This window comes from Scophthalmus maximus, chromosome 12 (assembly GCF_022379125.1).
Source record: "Scophthalmus maximus strain ysfricsl-2021 chromosome 12, ASM2237912v1, whole genome shotgun sequence".
NCBI lineage: Eukaryota > Metazoa > Chordata > Actinopteri > Pleuronectiformes > Scophthalmidae > Scophthalmus > Scophthalmus maximus.
The window spans coordinates 6,772,501-6,795,000 of record NC_061526.1 but is presented as its reverse complement, the minus strand read 5'-3'; the positions used below and the strand labels follow the sequence as shown (position 1 = coordinate 6,795,000).

The window sequence follows — 22,500 nt, the reverse complement described above, 5'->3', positions numbered from 1 at the left end:
TGCGCCGTCGTGATCTCGCCCTCGGCCTCTTTGTGTGTTTCGGACGCACCGTGAAGGGGGGGGGGGGGGGGGGGGGGGCGACAGCTGCAGGGGATCAGGTGGCGTCAGGCGACGTGCGGCGTCTCGAACAGATGTTGCCGTCAAAATGTTTTTTCATGAAGTGTCTGCAGCAGTTTTTTACTCTTTCTCCTCCTGTCATGTCTTTACAGCACACACACACACACACACACAGACACACACACACACACACACGTGTGACGACTTATGAATGATGGACGCAAGACGACGCCCACTCACCTGTGACCTGTGGCTTCATTGACAATGGATTCGACCGACGACTCACTTGTAGTCGTGCCGACTCCTTCAGCCCGTTCCAGTCCAGCTCAAATTGCTTGGTATGTTTTTTGTTTTTTTGGGGGAGGGGGCGGCGGGGGGCCCCCGCGGCTCGGCTGTCACTTCCCCTGAGCCCGCTCGGACTTGGACGAGGTGTCACGTCAACTCGGCCGAGGACTGATCTGCGGCGATGGGAGGGAGTGGACAGACGAACGAGGAGGAAGAGCCCCAGTCAAAAACGCACGGCATTGTGGGAAATGTGCACGTGCCAGTCTTGACACGTATGTTTTTCCACAGTCCAAAATGTTCAAAGACAACAAGGGCGGTATTGGCAGAATAGCCCCCTTCAAGTGAGATATAATCATACCCACCATGTTATATTGAGAGGTTATTATTTATGATCTTGGTTATGCCAACCTCAAGAGCTCTGGAGTCGACCACATCTGAACGGCGACACACCTGCCTGTCTCCGTCCAGCGCACAACATGTGATATGGGCCTCCACACACACACACACACACACACACACACACACACACACTGTGACTGTGCAGCACGTCCCTGCTCATCTCTCTCATGGTGAGTCAGAGATGCTTTGTGCACAGAGTTGAGACCACAACACATCACTTCCATTTTAGTTCACACTCTGAAGGGCTGTGGGCTGCCTGTGTGTGTGTGTGTGTGTGTGTGAGAGAGAGAGAGAGAGAGGGCAACAAAGCAAACAGGGATCACCCATGTGCGTGCGTGTGCCCCAATTAATTCACATTATCTCGCCGCCGTCGGTTTCCGAGTGGCTGCGGTTTTGCCACACTAGTGATTTTTCCGCTCGCTGGCTGGAGGAAGTGGCCCCACGGTGATGTGGCACGTGAAAGACGCTGGCGAGAGGGGAACCGTCCTGCCGTGGCAAACAGCCAGCGACGAGGAACACACGCGACACACACACACACACACACAGAGAGAGACAGACAGAGAGCGAGGGACACGTAACATCTGAAGCAGAGTTTCTCCCCCCGAGGGCGCTCGGCAGACTGCACCATTGAGAAAGTGGGACATGAAAAAAAGGACACACACATCCCACATCACACGTCCCTGACCTTGGTGTGATACAGTTCCTTGTGCCAGTTTGAGTTATTCATATGGAGCAGCCGGCGCAGCAGATGTGTGGCAGTGGATCCAAGGCTTCTACTGTATATGATACGAGGAGATATATGTTTATTTATACCCAAGGCAAATCAATCAAACTCTCAAACAATTCAAATGCGGTTCAGACAAAACACGCTGAGGATGTTGAAAGTCAATCAAAGCCTCGGATTAAGAGACTAATCCATACCAAAATAATCAATGATTGAAATAAGACAACAATAAAAGAAGAGCGGTTAAAATAAAATTAGACACAGAAATGTTAAAAATGAAAATAAGCAATAAATACAAAATGAGTACAAATTTACAAAGTACTACACATCACGAAGTGATACATGTACATTATATGATACAGTACTACATATGTAAATTGCACAAAGATGGGAAAAGGTCAATTAAGTCAAATTTAGTCAAATAAATTATAAGGATTGAATGATCGATATTAAAACGTCTCTCGTCGCAGGCGGGGACGAACAGTGAGCTGCAACATACAGGCGCCTGACAGTTTTGTAACTTCGCCCCAAAGCACAGACGGAGTCGATATGAACACGCAGAGGTCACGTCTGTGTTTGAGGTCACGCTATCAGAGCGGCTCTATCGATGACACTGTCTGTCTGTCTGTCTGTCTGTCTGTCTGTCTGTCTGTCTGTCCCTCTGTCTGTTCCTCTGTCTGCCTGTCTGTACCTCTGTCTGTCTGTCTGTCTGCCTGTCTGTAGGCCTGTCTGTCCATCTGTCTGTCTGTCCCTCGGTCTGCCCCTCAATCTGTCTGTCTGTCTTTACCTCTGTCTATCTGTCTGTCCCTGTCTGTCTGTCCGTCTCTCTGTCTGTCTGTCTGTCCCTGTCTGTCTGTCTGTCTGTCTCTCTGTCTTTCTGTCTGTCCGTCTGTCTGTCCCTGTCTGTCTGTCCCTGTCTGTCTGTCTACTGGAACCACTAGGGGGCACTAAAACTTCTTCCACATCTCAGTGACACTTTGTTTTGGGCCCTGATGTGCGTGGAGCTCTCATCCTGGCCTGTGGCGCCCTCCAGCGGGCAGAGGCAGAATGACACCTCTTCCACCTGTTCAAAGAATTGGAGAGAGAAAATAAAAGGATGGATGCAGCAATCCAGAAATAGCTCTTTTTTTTTTTAAATTAAAAAGCTCACTGTGCGTCAAAGTCCAGTTCCTGTTACATGAAGCGTGAGAGGAATATGATTAATGATAATAATGTCCCACATGGAACCGATACTGAAGGGTTCAACCAAGCAGATGCACACACGTGATGGATACATGACACTGACAGTCAGGTGGTTTCAACTTGTTTTGTTGTTGTGATGTACAATCCCCTATATAGTCACATATCTTCATAATATTTCTATAGTGATATCATAGAAATCACCATGTTAATATAGTTTATTTGTCTCATATATAGTCATATGTTTTCATAATGTTTCTATAGTTTTATTATAGAAATCACCTTATTATTGTGTTTATTTGTCTCATATATAGTCATATATTTTCATCATGTTTCTATAGTGATATTATAGAAATCACTTTGTTAATATGTTTGTTTGTGTTTTTTTGTTAATAAAATAATGAATTATTGCTATAATGCTATTTTCTTATCCTTAATGGCATCACCATCATATTCCTTCATTAAAGGAGTCAAAGTTTTTCATACTTTAAATTTTTCTGTGTTGTTATTATTATATCAAATGTGGTGTCAGCGTGTGTGTGTGTATGTGTGCATGTGTATGTGTGTGTGTGTGTGTGTGTGTCAGAGTCAGCAGGGTGGAGGAGTAGGGGTGCACACACACACACACGCACACACACACACAATCACCACAACACATTCACCCCCCCAAAATTATTATGTCAATATTATATCCAGACTTTTCAGTGACATAATGTGATTTGGTTTGTTGTGTGTGCGTGTGTGTGTGTGTGTGTGTGTCAGAGTCAGCAGGGAAGGGGGAGCACGCACGCGCACACGCACGCGGTGTGTCTCCGCTGTGACCGTGCATCACTTCAGACGCTCAGACGGAATCTTTTCAAAACGCTGCCGCTCCTCCGCCCCTGTCGCCGCAGCAGCGTCGTGCGCATTTCTCCCCGACGCGCCGCCTCCTCCACCTCCACCCCCTCCTCCACCTCCACCCCCTCCTCCTCCCCCTCCACCACGCAGCCACAGCATGGTGCTCGGACTCCGAGGCGCAGCGGCGCACCTCCTCGCGCACACTCGAGCCTGAGCCGCTGAGCTGCACCCCGGCACCGGACGCATCCAGCAGGAGGAGACGGGCAGCACCACGCACGGGCGGCGCGCGGCACCTGTTCGGTCCCCACCCTCACGGACGAGCCACAGTGAGTTCATCCTGGGGGGGGGGGGGTTTCTCCAGAGCGTCTTTGCAAGTTGAAAAATAAAAACAGTACAAATGCAGCTGAGGAGAGTTTCCTGGGGAGTTTGGCACAAATACGCACGCACGCACGCTCGCTGCACATCTGCATTTATAATAATAAGTTCTCCTCCCTTTTTTTTCTTCTTCTTTTGTTTTGGACGGTGTCTTTGTGGTTGTTTGTACTCAAGTTCAGGGCGCGTTGGCGTTTGTTGTTCAACGTAGTTTCCGGTGGGGTCTCGGTAAACAAACGCTGCAGCAGCCCAGCTGATGTATGCGTAGTGTGTGTGTGTGTGTGTGTGATTGTGTGTGTGTGTGTGTCCCCGTTGACATTCATGCTCTGCCAGATAATGAGGTGTATCGATCAGGAGGGATTGATCATGCATCTGTGACTGTGGTGATTTATTCTTTTTTTTTTTTTTAATTGAATTTTAACATGGAAAACTTGAGTCACACACCAGCAAGGAGCAGTGTTACAGCTCCACACCGACACAGAACGTGTCGGTGTTGTCATTGTTAGCAGCCACATGGTTTTTATCCTGTGTAGATGCCTTTCTTTTCAAGGGATACTAATTTTGGGGGGGGGGGGGGCGTCTGAAAGCTTTCCCTTATGCTCTCATACAGTCTGGAGAGAGAGAGAGAGAGAGAGAGAGAAAATATATGAAACAGTTTTCAGTTTCCTGCAGCCCGATCACATCCATGCACCCACCAGAAATAAATCCAAATCACTCCAACCTGCTCCAGAGGTGGAACCAAATGGCAGGGGACCCATGCACCTGTGTGTGTGTGTGTGTGTGTGTGTGTGTGTGTGTGTGTGTGTGTGTTGTGTTTTTCTGTCCGGCGTGCACCCTTGTTCAATTATCCACTCAGACTTTTTATCCTGATCTGTGGTCCCCCCCCCCCCTCTCTCTCCCTCTCAGAGTGAATGTAATCTCACACCATTGGACCGTTACGTAACTTTTCGAAAAAGAACCTCAAGTAGCCATCCTGCCTGCGTGGGAGTGGACGTGTTGGTGTTCCCACTTCCTTGCTGTTGTTTTGGCTCGCTCAGATTCCCCAGAGGCACATTTTACTGTAAAGTGATGACTTTCTTTTTCTTCTTTTTTACACGGTCGCTGATTATTTTTTCAGGGGGGGCGGGCGGTTTCATACAGGTGAGGGCCCCCCCCGGGGCACGACTGATTGCTCTGCAGGTCCTCGCCCACCTCCATGAAGTCTGGGATCGCTGAGTGTGTATGATGGCATGTTAATTTGGAAGGTGGTATGAGCAAGTGTGTGTGTGTGTGTGTGTGTGTGTGTGTGTGGGGGGGGGGGGCTTGCATTCTGCCCTGTGTTGTGTAGGAGGAGTGAGATCTCAGAGTGCCTTAGCATGACGCTCGGCGCTGTTGGACAGGGTTCAGTTCCTGCGCCGAGCCGTCCGTCCGTCCGTCCGTCCGTCCTTGCTGCTGGGGGGGGGGGGGGGGGGGGGGGGGGAGTTGTGCTGCAGACAGACACGCTCATGGCAACACCGCTCAGGAAGCTGTGTCATCATCGCCATGCCACGCAGAACACCCGAGGCTTGTTTTTCGTATATATATCTGTTCCCAAGCCGAGAGACTGGCGGCATTTTGGACTCAGACATTGCTCTCTGAAGAGCTTCAGGGAAGTCGGGCCGGTTGACACGGGGGGGGGGGACTGGAATTAGGAAGATGGTCTGACTTGGCGTGCGTCCTCCCTCCTTCCCTCCCCCACTGCAGCCGCCTCCGAGAGCGCAGTACAGTATTAATGCAGCCTTCTGTCCTCTTGTGGTCACTCTAACACAATCTAAAAATGGAGGATGAAAGCGATCCATCATTGTCGTGCGGTTCGGGGAGACCGTACGCTGGGAGCATTCACATGAGCCCCCCCCCCCCGTAACGTTTCGTACGAAGTGCTCCTCGCGTCCGTCACGCGCAGGGGTCACAACGGATCGGGGAAAGGTCCAATGTGTAAATGTAAATGTTGCCAAGAAATTTCCGGCCAGTTCATCATCATCCATTGCTCTTTTTTGAAAAAAAAAACCTTTTTCTTAAGAGAAACAGGTGAGAGATTTGTGACGGCCCCCGTGACATCACTGCTGATGTCACCAAGGGGTATGAATACAGGAAGTGTTCGGGCACCTCCTCCTTTAGCTCCCGGAGCACATGGCTGGAACCGGGTGAGTACCGAAAAAACCCAAAAGTAAAGATTAGCTTATGAAAAACTGAACCAATACACACAAACTAATGCGTAACTATACTCGTCGGGTTTTTGTTTGACGAAGGCGGTACGTGACATGTGACCTAAGATAATTCTAAACGCAAGCAAAACATGGGATTGTGTGTGTGTGTGTGTGTGTGTGTGTGTGTGTGTGTGTGTGTGTGTGTGTGTGTGTGTGTGTGTGTGTGTGTGTGTGTGTGTGTGTGTGTGTGTGTGTGTGTGTGTGTGTGTGTGTGTGTGTGTGTGTGTGTGTGTGTGTGTGTGCGCGCTACAACCTCAGGGTTGAAACAAACAATTCGGAAGCATGGTTACGTCACTTGCAACTCCATTTACCCACAATCCTCGGGTGTTTGCTCCTTGCTTTCACCATCAACCTCACGACACCGACGGTCCGTTCAACTGCGGCGTCATTCAAACCTCATTTGTGACGGATGAACGGACCGAAGGCTGCAGATTGTTTTCAGTTCAACATTGTGCGTGTGCTGATATAATCCTATCATATCGTCATCCACCTAATATCTGGCCAATTTGTGGAACAAAATAAATCCATTGTTATTTTTTTTTATGCACAAAATGAGTTTGGCCTTAAATATCAGCATGTTCAACTTTCTGTATCTACTGTATATTAGAAAATCTCCATGGTTATGGTCATAACATGGAGTCTGGCTGTTTGCACTTGAAACATATACAGTCAATTTAGCAAGTCACCTGGAGAATGGCAGGAAAAGATCTCTTCATCGTGTAAATATATGTTTACGTATTGGTTCTGCATGTGATCATTTCATTTCATGTTGTTTTTGCTGTCCCTCTCTGTGTGTGTGTGTGTGTGTGTGTGTGTGTGTGTGTGTGTGTGTGTGTGTGTGTGTGTGTGTGTGTGTGTGTGTGTGTGTGTGTGTGTGTGTGTGTGTGTGTGTGTGTGTGTGTGTGTGTGTGTGTGTGTGTGAAAGAAAAGGTGGATGGGGTATGTCCTGCGATTGATTTTGCGTTTACAGAGTCAAAGCAGTTTCTTAGTCTTTTTTTCTCTCCAAAGTGTCGATTCAGTGTGTGGGTTTGATTCAGTTAAGTTCCACGCTCCACTTCGATTTTATGACACTATGAAGGATCGTCTGTAGCTTCTGTCTCTTCCGCACGCGCGCGCACAGACACACACACACACACACACACACACACACACACACACACACACACACACACACACACACACACACACACACACACACACACACAGGTCTGAAGGATCCGTTCGCGACGACGTGAACCGATGCGCTTCTAAAATCATGAAGAGTCACGGTTGTGCTCACAGTCGTTCTTCTCTCCTGCAGCCCATGAAGTGTTTCGCCTCTGACTCGCACCAATGCCTTTTGTACAGCTTTGTCACACACACACACACACACACACACACACACACACACACACACACACACACACACACACACACACACACACACACACCCCCCCCCAACATACATCGGTCACTTCCTTGTCTCCGGCCCTCGAGTGCCATTTGCTTCTGCGCCCCTTGCATGAAAACGGACACCTGTCATCAGTCAGACGCCCCCCCCACCCCCCCACCCCCCCAGCCCACCCACTCTTCCTCCCCCCTCCCTCGTGCCCACTGTTGCCCCCCTGCGGATACTTATAGCCCACTGCAATTATGTTGTTCCATTAGTCATCCTACGCATGCGGTGATGGGCCTCTGGCTATACTTAGCCCTACGTCATTGGTCACTCTCGGGCGAATGCGAGGTTTCACAGGCCCGGCGCTTGCCGTGGGGCCCTTTCGCGGTTTGTCATTGTTGTCCTGTGCCCTTTTCGACGAAGTCTGTGCGGGAGTCGACCGTTGCTCATCAATGAGTTGTTCCACTTCCTAAACAACACTTTGTAGGTGACGCTGGATCGTATTGATGAATCTCGGGCAGAGCGCGGTAACGTCCTCGGGGTCGGGGAACCTGCCAATTAATTACAACGGTCATTCATCTGCAAAAAAAGGAAAAAGAAATATAGATTTTGACATCCTCGAATGTGCCGAATGTCGCACATGCATTGCCGCTCGATAGAGAATAATCCCATCACGATTGAACGGAGCCGTTGTGGATGATTAAAGGAGACATGTCGTGCTCATATTCAAGGTCACAATTTTAAGGTTGCGTTATTACTCGCAAAGGTTTACATGCTCTGATGTTCGGTAAACACGTCAGTTTCCTCAGACTGTCCCCTCCCTGCAGCTCCTCTCTTCAGCCACTGTCTGAAACGCTCGGTTTTGGCTCCTGTCTCTTTAAGGCCCCTCCCTCCCTAGAGATGAAGCCCTGTGTGCTCTGATTGGCCGGCTGGCCCGCTGATTGAGCAACCGCATGCAGGAAGTGTCCGCCTTCGTCTAGTTTTACGGGCCAGACTAGCCGCCATAACATCGTGACTTTGGGCTTTTCATCTTTGCAGACCGTTTGCAAAACTGAAAAAGCATAATATGTCTCCTTTGACGCCACGGAGAGCTATTACGGACCCTGAGTTTAACATGCTACGTGCATGAAAGGGGGGAAAGAGAGAGTAAATACGCTAAATTACAGAAATTTCCCGGAGCAGAGGCGAGGTTGGGAGAAGGGGCAGGACTTTGGCTCTTCGTGGTTGGAGCTGTGAAACGTGATCAGCCAATACGAAGCCTCTCCGTACCCTTTTACTGAGAAATGTTTATGTTGAGGTGCAAGTTTCTGCCATCTTGGATTCGGTTAGAAAATCGAGCCTCGTTGCCTGAGGCGGGTGACGGGGGAGTCGCTGACTCGACAGGCAAGAGTTTTCAGTTTGGAGTTTGGAACTCACGGCTTCCCTTCCGCCTCGTCAGTTGTTTCTGTCGCTCATATTTTTTAGCTTATAGGTTTTGACAGTTGGACCGAATGAGTCATTGTGTGGAAAGGGTACGGCGGTACAAAGTCAGCAGCTTCCTTAATGCGATGCAGGATTGTGAAACAGGCTGACGGCAAAGTTAAACTTGTTGGAAATTAGAAATGTGGATGTTCAAATGAGTGCTAAAAAGACATTGTATTGAGAATAAACATGTTAAAGAAGCTACGAAAGAAGCAAGAATGATCAAATATATTAACAAACAAGATGACGACGATGAAAACAAATGTGTGACTCTACGGTGACTGGGTTGCTGCTTCTCAAAACCTCCATATGGAAATGACTGTGTACGTAGGACGTGCCAACGAGCCAAGTTCACAACATGGCGGTCTGTTTTTCAGCATCGCCATTATCATATTCGTTGGCTGGAGGTTGTCACTGGCGCGGGGAGAAAAATGAAGAAAAAAAAGGAAAAAGAAAAGCATCCTGAGAGTTGTGAAGACTCCGAGTTGCACCTCGGATGATGAGGCAGAGGCTGGAAAGGGCCTGTGGCGGCATCGGCTCCGTGTCGGAGGGAGGGCTGGGAGACGGGGAGCGTTCAGTTCAGTTCCCCCGCTCGTCGTCTCCGGAGTCTCTGCAGCTGCTCCCGCACTCGCTCCTGTTGTGTTTGTGTGTTAAGGTTTTTGTCGAGGAACGGGCCAGAGGATTCACCACCGAGGTGGTGCGTCTTAAACAGACAATATCTAAAAGATGAGATTCTAGAAGATGCTGATGTGCAGAGGTCAGAGGTCAGCTGTCGTGCTCTTTACCGTCTCTTGTCGCCGTAGCTACAGTGCATCCACCTACACACGAAACCTCGGCTGAACACAAGCTCGCGCCTGGTCCCCGGAGGCAAGTGAAATGCATTGTGGGAAGTGTAGGGAGCCTCTTACTGTAGTGGAAGAATATACGAACACTTACCAGAGAAGTCCTCGTCTTTTAAAAAGACAAAACATTTTGAGCCTTTCTGTCCCGTTTTTAGCGACGTATGAAAATCAATTTGCCAGTTAACGAGATTTTCAGATCGACCAATGTGCTTTCTATTGGAATTTCCTAGACTGTGTGTGAAAGTGGACGAAGTCGTCGCGTCCGTGAGTTGAAGCCGGTGCCCGAGGCCTGTATCCTGTCGAATGACCAGCAGAGGGCGACCCCACCGGTTGCGAAAAGAAGAAGTTGAAAATACCTCTCACCGGATTTCATAACAGTAACTGTGTCAGTAACTGTGTGATTGACAGCTAGCAATCGTCCAACGGGTGCGGGCTGCAGGTGCAGGTGGACATGCCGGGGACGAGCTCTCGTCTCACGCGGCTCCATGAAAAAACAGTTTTCTGAAGTCTGTCTTCCGTCGTCCTTTCTGTTCTCCCTCGTCTCCGGCCCTGAGGTCGCGAGTCTCATCTCACCAACAATGTGCTGACACGTCATACGCGCCCTGGGTTTTATGTGTACCAATGTTTTCATCTGCTACAAACTAGGAAGGAGAGAAAATGTGTCGTGACGCTTTTCAGATTCACATCTTTTTTCCCAGATTTCTCACCCTCTCTGCAATAAGGTGCGATAAACTCAACAAATTTTTTTTTTTTCATATTTTCACTTGCAAATTAAAATCTGGCCAGTTCCCGTTTCCCAAGTTAACGGCAAACAACCCGCTGCTGCCACCGTGAGCTGTCCCCCCCCCCCCCCCCCCATCCCGTCTCCCTGAAGAGAGGGAGTTACTTACTGGAGGGGTTTTTCCTCATACTCCATTTCCCTCCACAACTCCCCACACAGTTCCCCACTCCCACTCCCCCCTTTCCGACAAGTCCTGCCGTAACTCCTCTCTCCATCTACCTCTTGTTAAGCGCTCGGCAGCATCGGATTTTCTCGTCTATCCCGCTGGTTATTAGTTATTGTGTGTGCGTGCGTGTGCGCGTGTGTGTGTGTGTGTGTGTGTGTGTGCGTGTCCCTCTGCCTCCGCTCATTTCCAGCCTGCCAGTTTTGAACCGCGGCGCCGCAGGGGCCCCACCACCGACGACGTGATTTCCTCGCACACGCTTTAATTTTTCAACCCAGACTTTCCATCCTTTCATCATTTTTTAAAATCTTTTATCTCATCTCGTCTGGTTTTCTTTTATTTCTTCCTCTCTGTGTTTCTCAGAGGGAATTACATAAGTGTGTGCGTGCGTGTGTGCGTGCGTGCGTGTCAGTGTGTGTGTGTGTGGGCAGCGTTGAATTTTTATGTAAGGCGGACCTGGAAATGGCTAGCAAAACACTTGGGTCTTACTCTTTATATTTTTTCTCTCTCTCTCTCTCTCCCTCACACACACTGTCCATGCCTTGTGTGGTTGTGTGTGCGTCGGGGCATTCCAGCTGTGGATCTACAGTATGTGGCGACCGGCTCCAGATATACAATGGAAGAACTTTAAATCAGCTGATTTCAAGATGATTAATCGATCGATCGATCAAAGCTTTATTTGCGGATGGCACCTTTAATGCAAGTTGGTGCCGTTCGAAGTCCTTCGCAGTTGACTGACGAGACAAAAAAGTGACAAGACAAAATAAAAATGCTGACAGTGAAGCCCAGTAAAATAGACTTTAAAAGGCAATAAAAACCAAAGTTCTTCCAACCCCCCCCTGTCCCCGTCCCCGGCCCCCCCGTGTGCGCTGATTGACGTCCCTCGTTGCCCGACTCCCAGCCCCTGCGATGCTACAGTATTGACCGTCCGCGCTGTTAATGGCTGTGCGGACTAGAGTGCTGCGCGGCGCATGGATAACTGCTGTCCCCCGAGGGGAGGGGAGGAGGAGGAGGGGGGGACTTATGTAAAAAGGTGACAGGAGGTGATGGAAAAAAATTCAAATGTGTCACTGCACAATGTTCATAACGTGTCGCACCAATGGCACTGGAACGGGTTTTGGCGGCGTCCTGATTTCAGAGCAGATAATAATCGCTGCTCAGAAGTGAACTTTGAAGCTCCGATGTGAGGGAGGAAGCAAATACCACAAAAAATGGGGGAAAAAACCCAGATTATTAATGGATAAAAATATATACCTCTGAACCTGTCACGCCTCTGACGTGTGTGTGTGTGTGTGTGTGTGTGTGTGTGTGTGTGTGTGTGTGTGTGTGTGTGTGTGTGTGTGTGTGTGTGTGTGTGTGTGTGTGTGTGTGTGTGTGTGTGTGTGTGTGTGTGTGTGTGTGTGTGTGTGTGTGTGTGTGTGTGTGTGTGTGTGTGTGTTCGTTCACGTTCACCAGCCTGTCAGAGAGAGGGTGTTTCACTGAGTGGGAATGCCTGGTTGGATGTGGGCAAGATAGGCCCCGCGGTTGCCACGGCAACCATCTGCTGCCGCTACGTCCGCAAGCGCTCCGCCGGCAGCCCACACAGTGTGACATCCAGCATCCAAGCCAATCGGGGAGAGAGGGCGAGCGAGAGAAAGTAAATCTGCGATTGAATGACAACACTGGAAGGCCAAAAATAAAGACAGTGCAGTTTTTTCAGGTGCAATTATGCCGAGAGAGAGAGAGGGAGAGAGAGAGAGGGAGAGAGAGAGATCAGATGCGTTAACTCTGTGGAGGGGTGAAGACAAGGGGATGTCAAAAGGTCAGCTGCTGCCTTGAAAGTTTTGGACCGTAAAACAAATGTAAACTAAATCAGTCTGATATGAATTAAAAAAGACGGAAAGAACCTTTGAGAGAAATGTATATCTATCTATCATCCGCGAACATGGAGGAGGCGGGGTTTATGACCCATACTGCAGCCAGCCACCAGGGGGCGATTGAGATGTTTTGGCTTCACTTTTTGGGAATCCATCTTCATATACAGTTTGGATTGAGTTTGGTGTAGAATATGTTTTTTTAATAGCCCTTTTCAGTGCCCTAAAATCTGAGGTTATGATTCTGGACGCGAACCACAACTTCTGCGTCTCGAAACATCGCCGGGAAACTTTCTCCTTCCCGGCCCTGAGTTCCATCTCATCTGTCATCTGTCCGCTACATCTATCACACACTGTAAAGGCATAACATATCCGATAACAAAAAGTGGCTGTTGCCACTGATCATGTGGAGGAGGAGGAGGCGGCGGCGGAGGAGGAAGAGGAAAGTGTTTATATCTTAGTAGTTTTCACGTGTCCTTGCTTCAGTTCCATTTGTTCACCTCCTCTGGAGCATCGGGTCAAGTTGAAAATAACAATAAAAAAAAAAGTCCCGAAAACGAAACACGGACATGAGCAACGCACAGGAACTGAGACTCTTGGTCGGGCCTGCGCATTTAAAGCTGCAGTGAGCACTCTTCTTCTTTTGTTGCGTTTCAGATGCAGGAGGTGGGCGGCACCCAGCGCGGCCCCCCGCGGGCCTTCAGCGTCCTGGATCGCCTGCTGCTCACGCATCCCGTGTGGCTGCAGCTGTCGCTCAACCGTGACTCCGCCCTGTACATCCTGCTCCGAGAGCCTGTCGGGGTGAGGCGGCCGATCGGTGCAGGAATAAAGGAGTCGTTGTCCATTCATGTTCTTTCTGGTTATTACGGGAAAAAAAACTCGTTGACTTATTATGTAAGATGTAAGACTTATTCAACTTTAAACTGCAGTATGCTTTTTTTTTTTTATGATTTTGACCAAAGACACAAAAAAAGGAGGAGTACAACATTTTTCTAAAATAGGGTCCTTTTAAAACATTATTATTTTTATTCTTAAAAAATTGAATTTGTTCACATTTCACTGCTCCTCTGGGGTTTTGATGGCAGACTAAGATGCAGTTGTTGTTGCAGAACATTATGGCTTTCTGAGGACACTATGTAGTTCCGAAAGCAACGCGATGTGCCGTCGTCTGAACAAAAACGCGCACCCGTTTCCTTTTTCCTCAAAAGTTAACGTTTGACACACCGCATTTTGCTCGCAGACCTTCGTGGTGCGCAAATGCGGCGCCAGCCAGAGGAAGGTGCTGTGCTTGAGGGCGACGGCGGACCCGAGTGCCTCCGCGGTGAAGGAGTGCTTCATCTGTGAAGAGGACTCCAGTGAGTACGACGCGGGGGGGCCGCCGCCCTCCGCCCGCCTCCACGAGGCAGTGAATTTGACCAAGTCTGTGTCTGCCCCCGCAGCCGTCCAACTCTTGTCAAACTCTTCTTTGTCTGTTCCCTGTCAAACCAGCGTTCGCCCTGGAGAGCTCGGCGCTCAGCTTCCCCGACCTGTGTCGACTGGTGGCCTTCTACTGCATCAGCAGGTAACGGTTTACGTCCGCTGACGTGCACCTCGTGGCCCAGACAGAAAGAACGCCCCCGGCTCCATACGGGAAACGTATTGTAGACACTGGGGTTTGTGTTGGGCCCATTTCTGTGTCATCATGACCCGCGTGCACAAAGCGTCGAACGGTATATATAAAGGATGTGGAATTTAATCCCCCCCCCCCGCCCTCCCTGAATTTGAATCGGTGTCCTCGTCTGCAGGGATGTGTTGCCCTTCCCCCTGGAGCTCCCGGAGGCCATCGCCAAAGCCACGAGTCACCGGCAGCTGGAGGCCATCTCGCACATGGGACAAGGTACACGTCTGTGGACCTCGCCCCGTCCAGACCAAAACTGAAACCGATTCTTCACCTTGTCAAATGACCACTGACGAGTTTTAGGATCTTGACGATTTGGTTTTTTTCTTGCTCTAGACTTCTGGAGCCCGCCGAGCTCCTCGGACGTCCAGAACGGACCCGTGGACCCGTTGGCGCCGACCAGCGGCGGCCGGGCGGCCCGGACGGCGGTGGCCCAGGACCGATGTTCCCTGCTGGCCCTCGGCAGACGGGGCAAGATCTGCTTCATCAATCCGCTCTTCCTGCAGCTGGAGGTTAGCAAGGTAAGCCGTGAAGGGTTTAGTGCTCTGAGCCCCCCGCCACCCCCTCCTCCTCCTCCTCTGTGGCCGCGAATACAGCTTCCTTTGTCCACTCTTCTCTTTTTCTGCAGCAGCCACAGCTCACGAAGCACAGTGCCTCCAACAAGCGGCACCGCTTCAAGCGCAGCATGCGCCTCCGGCTCTCCGAGTCCTCCATGAACCTGTCGCTGGAGGGGGTGGGCTCCTTCTCGCCGCCGCCCTCGGTGGAGCATCCCGACGGGTCCGAGAGGCTGCACAAGGCCGGCGGCGACCCGGCGCAGAGGCGAGTCCACCCCGGGGCGGGGGTCCTGAGGAGGACCCCCGCCGTCTCACCGGGTTCCGCGGAGGAAGAGGACGTGATTTCTGTCTATGTAGGTTTGAGCACATGGTTCCAAACCGACTCAGTGGGTCGCAAAGTAAATCTGATAAGTCATAATCAAGATGGCAGGCAGGAAAAAGTATTAATGCCACGCTGAATTATATTTCCTGAATACATTTTCATCCATACATCTTTACAAGTCACGAGCCAAAATGTTGGAAACTGCAATATCCGACCAAAACTGTGAGGGAAAGAAGCATATGTCAAATGTATTTGAGTTATTGTGCAAACGGCGTGGGCCGAGTTATGTTTGGTAATAGTTCTTGGAGCTTCTCTGAGTACATAAAGCTTTTAGTTTTCTGAGGACTGTGAATATTTTAGAGGATAGATTCATATTTTTCATGCTCCTCTGCAACAGCAAGTGTCTCAAACTAAGCTCAGTTTCCTATTGTGTCAAAAGAAGGAAAGAGGAACAAGTTGCTGACGGGTTCAGATCAGAAGGGAAGTTTCTTAGTAGCTTGTATCATCGTGCGATCCATCCATTTGAAAGATGTATAATCATCACTTCTTCCCCGGTCAAGACGTCTGCCAAGGCGGACGAGTCCCCGCGGCCCCGGCAGTCGGCCCCGGCCGACGAGTCGGGCATCGAGGTGGCGGTTCTGGCCCTGGAGCGCCGGCCGGCGCCGTCCCTGGCCGAGCTCGACAGCAGCAGCTCCTTCAGCAGCATGGACGAGGACAGCGACTCGGACTCGGGGCCGGAGGGCGCGGGCCAGGCGCAGGCGCTCGCCTGCCCGCGGCCGCCCCTCGTGCGCTCCCGGGGCCGCGGGGGGCTGCACCGCATAAGCGAGGCGTTCGTGTGCTTCTTCGCCCCGGACAAGCGGCTGACGCGGCTGGTGGAGGAGCTGTCCAGGGACAGGCGCTCCGTCTTCGGCGGCATGGTGCAGGACTTCCTCCTGGCGCAGAGGGGGACGCTCAAGTCCCTGGTCTCGTCCTCCTCCTCCTCCTCCTCCTCCTCCCCCCGGGGGACCGCGGTGCAGCTCCTGCAGGGCCTGCGGCTCTTCCTGTCGCAGGCAAAGTGCTGCCTGCTGGACAGCGGCGAGCTGGAGCCTCCCATCGAAACGCTGGTGCCAGAGAACGAGAAAGGTAAACAAACAGAAACGTGATGAAGCATTCAAATCAGAGTCAAATCAAGTATAGTATAAGGATTAGATCATAGGTATATGATAAGCTTTTTGGCAGGTGTATAATGTTTCATACTTCATCAAGACACTCCGTTGCTCCAGATGCTGTGAAGGGAGTTTCTTTCGGAGGACTTCAAATCATCCAGTCGGTGAAATTTGTCCTGATTGATTCAAGTTATTGATAAAAGCCAAAAGCCAAAATCATACAGTGGTTTGTAAATGTGTTTTTACTGAGTTATCGCAGATTATTTTTTTGATGTCAGGAGACAAAGAGGATGTCGAATGTTTCGCCAAAATGACCTTTGCCCCCCGAGTGGCTCTTGGCTTCACCAACTCGGCCGAGGTTATGTGAGTCAGTGCGTATGGTTTTTTTTTTTTTTTTTACTGTGTGAGTTTAACAATCTTGACGATAAAATAGTCAAAAGAGAGTTACATTCGAAGAAGTTAGATGGCGACCCAAATGTGTTTTACAGCCTGGCGACAGATAAATTACTATTCATGATGACTTTATTAAGGACGTGTTTAAATGATTCATAAATGATATACTTTTGCAAAAATATAAACAGTGCATCAAAAACCAGTGCTGTGTTTGTACTCGTGAGCAAACACAGAAGCATGGACCCGCTCCTAACATCCGTTATGAATCGTTTCATCATTTTAGACGATTGCAAAAATTAGATTTTTGAGTGAATCATTAGACGGCGCTGGATCCCGCTCTGAGCTCAGTCTTCTCCGCCTTTCTCATATACACGCACGACAGTTTATCACAATCACGGACGCGAGGAGAGTGCAGCGTGCGACTGATGAAGTGAGAGAGAGAGAGAGACAGACAGACAGAAATATGAAAATAAATAAATAAACTGTACTATCGGAGAATACTGATTCAATAGACACGGTGCCAGAGGACACGGGTCTATGGAAACAAGACGGCCTTTTCCTGTTGAAATGGTGGGCTGCCCGGGCTCCGGCGACAGGCACTGTCATCACAAAGTTGTGTGTGCGTGTGTGTGTGTGCGTGTGTGTGTGTGTGTGTGTGTGTGTGTGTGTGTGTCATATTGTCTCTGGTATATAGGAAAACAGCATTAAGGAAAAGCCCCGCCCTACAACGCCGCCCGCATCCACCGGATTCAAAGAGTGATTCTTCTCGCTGTTGTTAAGAGACATGGCGGTTTTGTTACTTTGGGGGGATCGTGGTCGGGATCTTTTGACACCGAGTCCTGTGCGTAGGCTTGTCTCTCCCTCCCTCCCTCTCTCTCTCTCTCTCTCTCTCTCTCTCTCTCTCTCTCTCCCTCCCTCTCTCTCTCTCTGTCTCTCTCTCTCTCTCTCTCTCTCTCTCTCTCTCTCTCTCTCTCTCTCTCTCTCTCTCTCTCTCTCTCTCTCTCTCTCTCTCTCTCTCTCTCCCGGACTCCCATTGTGTGCGCCCGTAGGTGTGTTTGTGTGTAAATGTGCGATGATGGATGGTTGCCTGGCATCGCGGAGGCTTCAGGGGAGAGCGGACGGCCGCTGCCTCCCTCCCTCCCTCCCTCCCTCCCTCCCTCCCTCCCTTGCATCCTCCCTGCACTCCGATTCTGATTTATCTCGCATTGCGTCGGTGGGAGGCATTTGCATTTCTTTCTCTTTTTTTTTTTTTCCCTCTCCCCCTCGTTTATCATAAAAAGATATCACAGTCCCACGCTCACTTGAAGAGCAGCACGATTCAGGGGAGGGAGGGAGGGAGGGAGCGAGGGAGGCGGGGAGGGATAGAAATAGGCAGGTTACTTTGAAAAATGTAATAAGTTACAGAAAAAAAGAACTAAGTTTTTCAGGACTCGGCCGGCCGACCGACAAAGGGATGTAATGGAGTTGCACGTAATCTGTTACCCTCCAGAGCTGGTGAAGGAAAAAGAGTGACGCTGGGATTGAGAAGTAGAGGAATGATTAATCAAGAGGGGCGGGGGGGGTGATGGTAGTGGAGTCGATGGGAGGGTTGGTGGTGGGGTGGTGGGGGACTACAAGGAGGGAGAGGAGGATATTGATGATGAGTGGAAAACTGTGTGTGTGTGTGTGTGTGTGTGTGTGTGTGTGTGTGTGTGTGTGTGTGTGTGTGTGTGTGTGTGTGTGTGTGTGTGTGTGTGTGTGTGTGTGTGTGTGTGTGTGTGTGTGTGTGTGTGTGTGTGTGTGTGTGTGTGTGTGTGTGTGTGCTGGAGAACTGTTACACACTTAGTCAGCACTGCCCACTGACTGCAGGAGAATCACACCGTGTGTGTGTGTGTGTGTGTGTGTGTCCACGTGAGAGAGAGAGCATACGTACGTGTGTACTGTACGCGTACACCATCTTTTGTGTTACATATTGCCGTCGTCGAGGCAAAACAAACCCTGTATCTTTAAATTGTTAAATCATGTACAGTATTTGGAAAAGGGTTATAACTTTGCATATTTCATAGCAGCCTTCACTTCTTCCTTTTTTGTAATCATACCAAGACTTTAATCGCTTCCTTCCTGTATAAATACATACAGAATTGGCCTGTGTTTACAGTAGAGATTCTGTGTTTTTTTCAATTTGCAGAAGAAAAACAAATCACAATTGGCAATTTGAAAATCCAATCAGCGAGTCTCCTACTCACGGCAATTTCATTTCCCCAGGCGATGGTAAAAAGGCAGGAAGTGCCTTTCCGTACACGAACAACAAACTTTCTTGAGATGTATTTAAACAACAAAAGTGGACGAGAGCGTGCACTTTTTAAATTTTTTCATTCCGGTGTAATTATCAGCATACCTCTCTGGGCCTCTTGCCAGCGCCTCGAGATATGTGGACACCTTTATCTACCAACAATTAATATCCAGGTTCGCAATGACCCCCCCCCCCTCACCCTCCGCTCCGTCCCCAGACCTGGCGCTGGAGCGGGCCATGTTCTCCTGCGTGCTCAGGCCCCTGAGGTCCCACCTGGAGAAGGCCCTGGTGGCGCTGCACGACCGGGACGGCTCCAGCCAGCGGCTGGCGCGCAACCTGCTCCGCCTGAGGGGCGACGCCGCCATGGAGCGGCTGGGCGTGCGGACGGGCGTCCCCGACGGCCGCGGCGTGGAGAGGGCGAAGCAGAAGCTGGCGCTGATGCAGCGGACGCACTCGCCCGTCGACAAGGTGCTGCTGCTGCTGCAGGTGTGCAAGTGCGTCCACAAGGCCATGGGGTCGCTGCACGGTGAGGCCTGACAAGTGCATTGTTAAGGGTTTTTTGAGGATTTCAAGGCTCTACTGTCACTTTAAAAACACTTTATTGGTTCATTGGTTGCAGGCCTTATTTGAGAACGACACTAATTTCAAGTTCTTGCTCTCGCTGAAGGAGATAAAACTGAAGATATTGAATTTGCTCTACCTGTTTTATGAGCCGTCTGCTATTTATCACTGGTGGCAGATTAATTCATCACCACGTCGGTGCAGTCAAATACTCTAATACTACTAACTACTACTATACTACTAATTTTGGTGTTGCTGGATAGGAAACATATTTCATATTTACACTAAACTGATATTTTTAGAATCTAGTATCAACTACAGTCGGCCAAATTTAAAACAGCTGTGCGTCTGGAAAACACAGTTTCACAACTTTTCTTTGAATTTGTTTTCCAGAGATTCAATGAAAGATCTGGTCCAAACAGACCAAAAAATAAATATGTATCCCATACTTTGTCTACGATACATCAATAATGAATCCAAATCGCCAGTGTCAAAATATCTAAAACTGGTCCTCCCAACACTTTTGCTGTCCTCTTGTCTTTGCAGGACAGGAAGTGAGCTGGGACGACTTCCTGCCGTCGCTGTCCTACGTGTTGGTGGAGTGCAACAGGCCGCACACGCTGATCGAGGTGGAGTACATGATGGAGCTGCTGGAGCCCTCCTGGCTCGGAGGAGAGGGTACGACGCAGCCCCCTCCCGAAACGTCCGCTGTGCTTTTATTTTGAAACATGTCAAATGTGCTTTTTCTGCCGTAAAAAAATCAATACGAGATCTCTCTTTCTCTCTCCTTGTGTGGGAAGACAGAGGATTACCATGTCAGTACAGCACACTGATGTAGCTTGTGCTTGTGGCAGCATTTATACAGTAGTTTTTTTCATTTTTAAAAAAAAAGTCAGGTAAATGAGAAGATGTGGATTTAGGTCACGTGACTTGTTGTCGAGTTTTAAATCCCAAATCTAAAACTTTGGTTTTGAATGGCAGGTTGTTTCACGAAAAAAAAATTACATTTATAGATATTTTGGTCAATTTGGAGATCAAATCAAGGTTAAAATAGAACAAAGGCTTTTCATGTTATCATTTTTTTTACATTTACATTCATTTAAATATGTTTCTGGGCAATATCAACTCTCTTTTAGCTCCGTTTTTGGTCTCCACCATCTCCAGAAGGGGAAATATCTTTAGCTTTAGCTGCTAAATGTTTGTCTTATAATGAAATATTGTTTAGTGCAGCTTTAAATTTTAATAATTTGTGCTAACTCAGCAGTCACTATGTATTATTTTATTACTTTTGCTCATTATATTTTCTATAAATAATCATTTTGTATGTATTTGTCTTTCAGTTTAGTTTTTAAGTTAGTTTATAATTTGTACCTGCCAGTTATAAAAATGTTACGGTTTACCTTTTAATTACACAGTAATTAGATAGAGATATCTAATATCCAATTAAGATTATTCACATTCGCATTGATTATCATGTACTATTCTCATGCTTATTTGCAACTGCTTTGTTATTCAATGTGGTTTTAATATTTTTATGTATAAAGTCTCATCAAACACAGACTTAGTCTGTAGTGTTTAGTTTCTCCTTTATGTGAAAGCCCTCTACTCTGTTTGTTCTGCCCCCAGGGGGGTACTACCTGACCAGCGCGTACGCCAGCCTGTGTCTGATCCAAAGCCTGGACCAGGAGCGACCGCTCTCCGGCTGCCTGACGCCGGAGGCCCAGGAGGCGCTGAAGGAGTGGAGCTGCCGACGGAGCCGCGAAGCCCAGAGACAGAAGGAGAGCCAGCAGAACCAGGTAGGCACCAGCGACCGACAGCACCGGCACGCTGTGGTTTGTAGTAGTGGTGGGCCACCACAGAAACACTGGTGTGTGGGTTTGTGCAGTGGATTACTACACGTAACACGTAGACGCCCTGTGTGAAGTGTAGAGGCTCCTGCTTGATTATGCGGCGAAATAATTCCTTGCGATATTCTTTCTCCGGGGCACCATCTAAATGACAGCGAGGGTAAAACTGAATTGAAGAGACTGAACATTTTTTTTATCAATGTGATGAAAATGTGTGTGGAACCACGAAATTGCTTCTTCAGAACTCTGAGAATGGCTGGAAAAAACTGTTTATGTGAGCCACACAAAACCTGTCCCTCAAATGCCCATCTTTGGCCCCAATGATTCAAACGGACATTAAAGCTACAGTGTGTAAAATTTAGAAGAACGCATTCACAGTGATTGAATACATATCGTCCACAACTGAGGCAGAGGTGGGCCCGACCTCCGTGTGAGTCGCCATGTTTGCCCCGTCCTGTCGAAGACAGTTAGCGGTGCGCCACCATAAAGTGTCCCCTGTCGGTCGCTCAGTTGGACGCGGTTTGCGACTTTACCACCGGATGGCGCCAGAAAAGTACAAAAATTACACACTGGCATCATGGACATGTTCTCCAACCTGTTGTATTTAAAAAAAAATTATAATAAAATGAGGCACAAACGGCAACAAAAACCAAGGCATCCGTCCGAAGAGGTGAAACGTTACATTAATCACACTGATGGTGATGGACGTTGAGCGTCATCTGAACCTGTCCTACATCTGTCACGATGGCAGGTTAAAGTCGACGGTTGATCTCGGGGGGGGGGGTGGCGACTCAGATTCCCGGTCCCACAGCGGCACACCTGGAGTTTCCCCTCCGCCGCGTGCCAACGCTGTTTCCAATTCATTTAGGGGGGATTAGTTTTTTCAGACATTTTCAGAGGTAATCCTCTGATCAGGGGGGGCGGCTGAGGGGCTTTCGACGGTGGGGCCGTGCACTAATGCGTACGCGCGCTCACTCTCTCGCACACCGACTTGTACCTAGACCTCCAGCCCCTCCCCCCTCTATCATCACCGTCCCAGCCCCAGGCCGGCAGAACGGTCCACCGGCTGCCATGGAAGAAGGGCATTGTCATCCACCGCGCTTCTGTCTCGTCACGTGGTGCCTCCGCCTGGCTTCAAATAGCCGATCTAACTCACCCGGCAGCCAGATTTTCCACTGACACAGGCGGGGATCAGT

General features: G+C 49.3%; 1 protein-coding gene across 1 annotated transcript in view; it reads left to right on the top strand.

Annotated features, from left to right (window-relative positions):
- The first annotated feature begins 3,462 nt into the window (after positions 1 to 3,462).
- rin1b (Ras and Rab interactor 1b) overlaps positions 3,463 to 22,500 on the top strand; it is a 20,928-nt gene continuing 1,890 nt past the window's right edge. The window contains exons 1-11 of the mRNA XM_035606337.2: positions 3,463 to 3,807; positions 13,211 to 13,354; positions 13,794 to 13,908; positions 14,042 to 14,114; positions 14,338 to 14,429; positions 14,547 to 14,731; positions 14,839 to 15,117; positions 15,647 to 16,208; positions 19,114 to 19,422; positions 20,004 to 20,135; positions 21,084 to 21,253. Of these exons, the coding sequence (XP_035462230.2) occupies positions 13,211 to 13,354; positions 13,794 to 13,908; positions 14,042 to 14,114; positions 14,338 to 14,429; positions 14,547 to 14,731; positions 14,839 to 15,117; positions 15,647 to 16,208; positions 19,114 to 19,422; positions 20,004 to 20,135; positions 21,084 to 21,253 (2,061 nt within the window). The 5' untranslated portion in view covers positions 3,463 to 3,807. The remainder of the gene's footprint in view (positions 3,808 to 13,210; positions 13,355 to 13,793; positions 13,909 to 14,041; positions 14,115 to 14,337; positions 14,430 to 14,546; positions 14,732 to 14,838; positions 15,118 to 15,646; positions 16,209 to 19,113; positions 19,423 to 20,003; positions 20,136 to 21,083; positions 21,254 to 22,500) is intronic.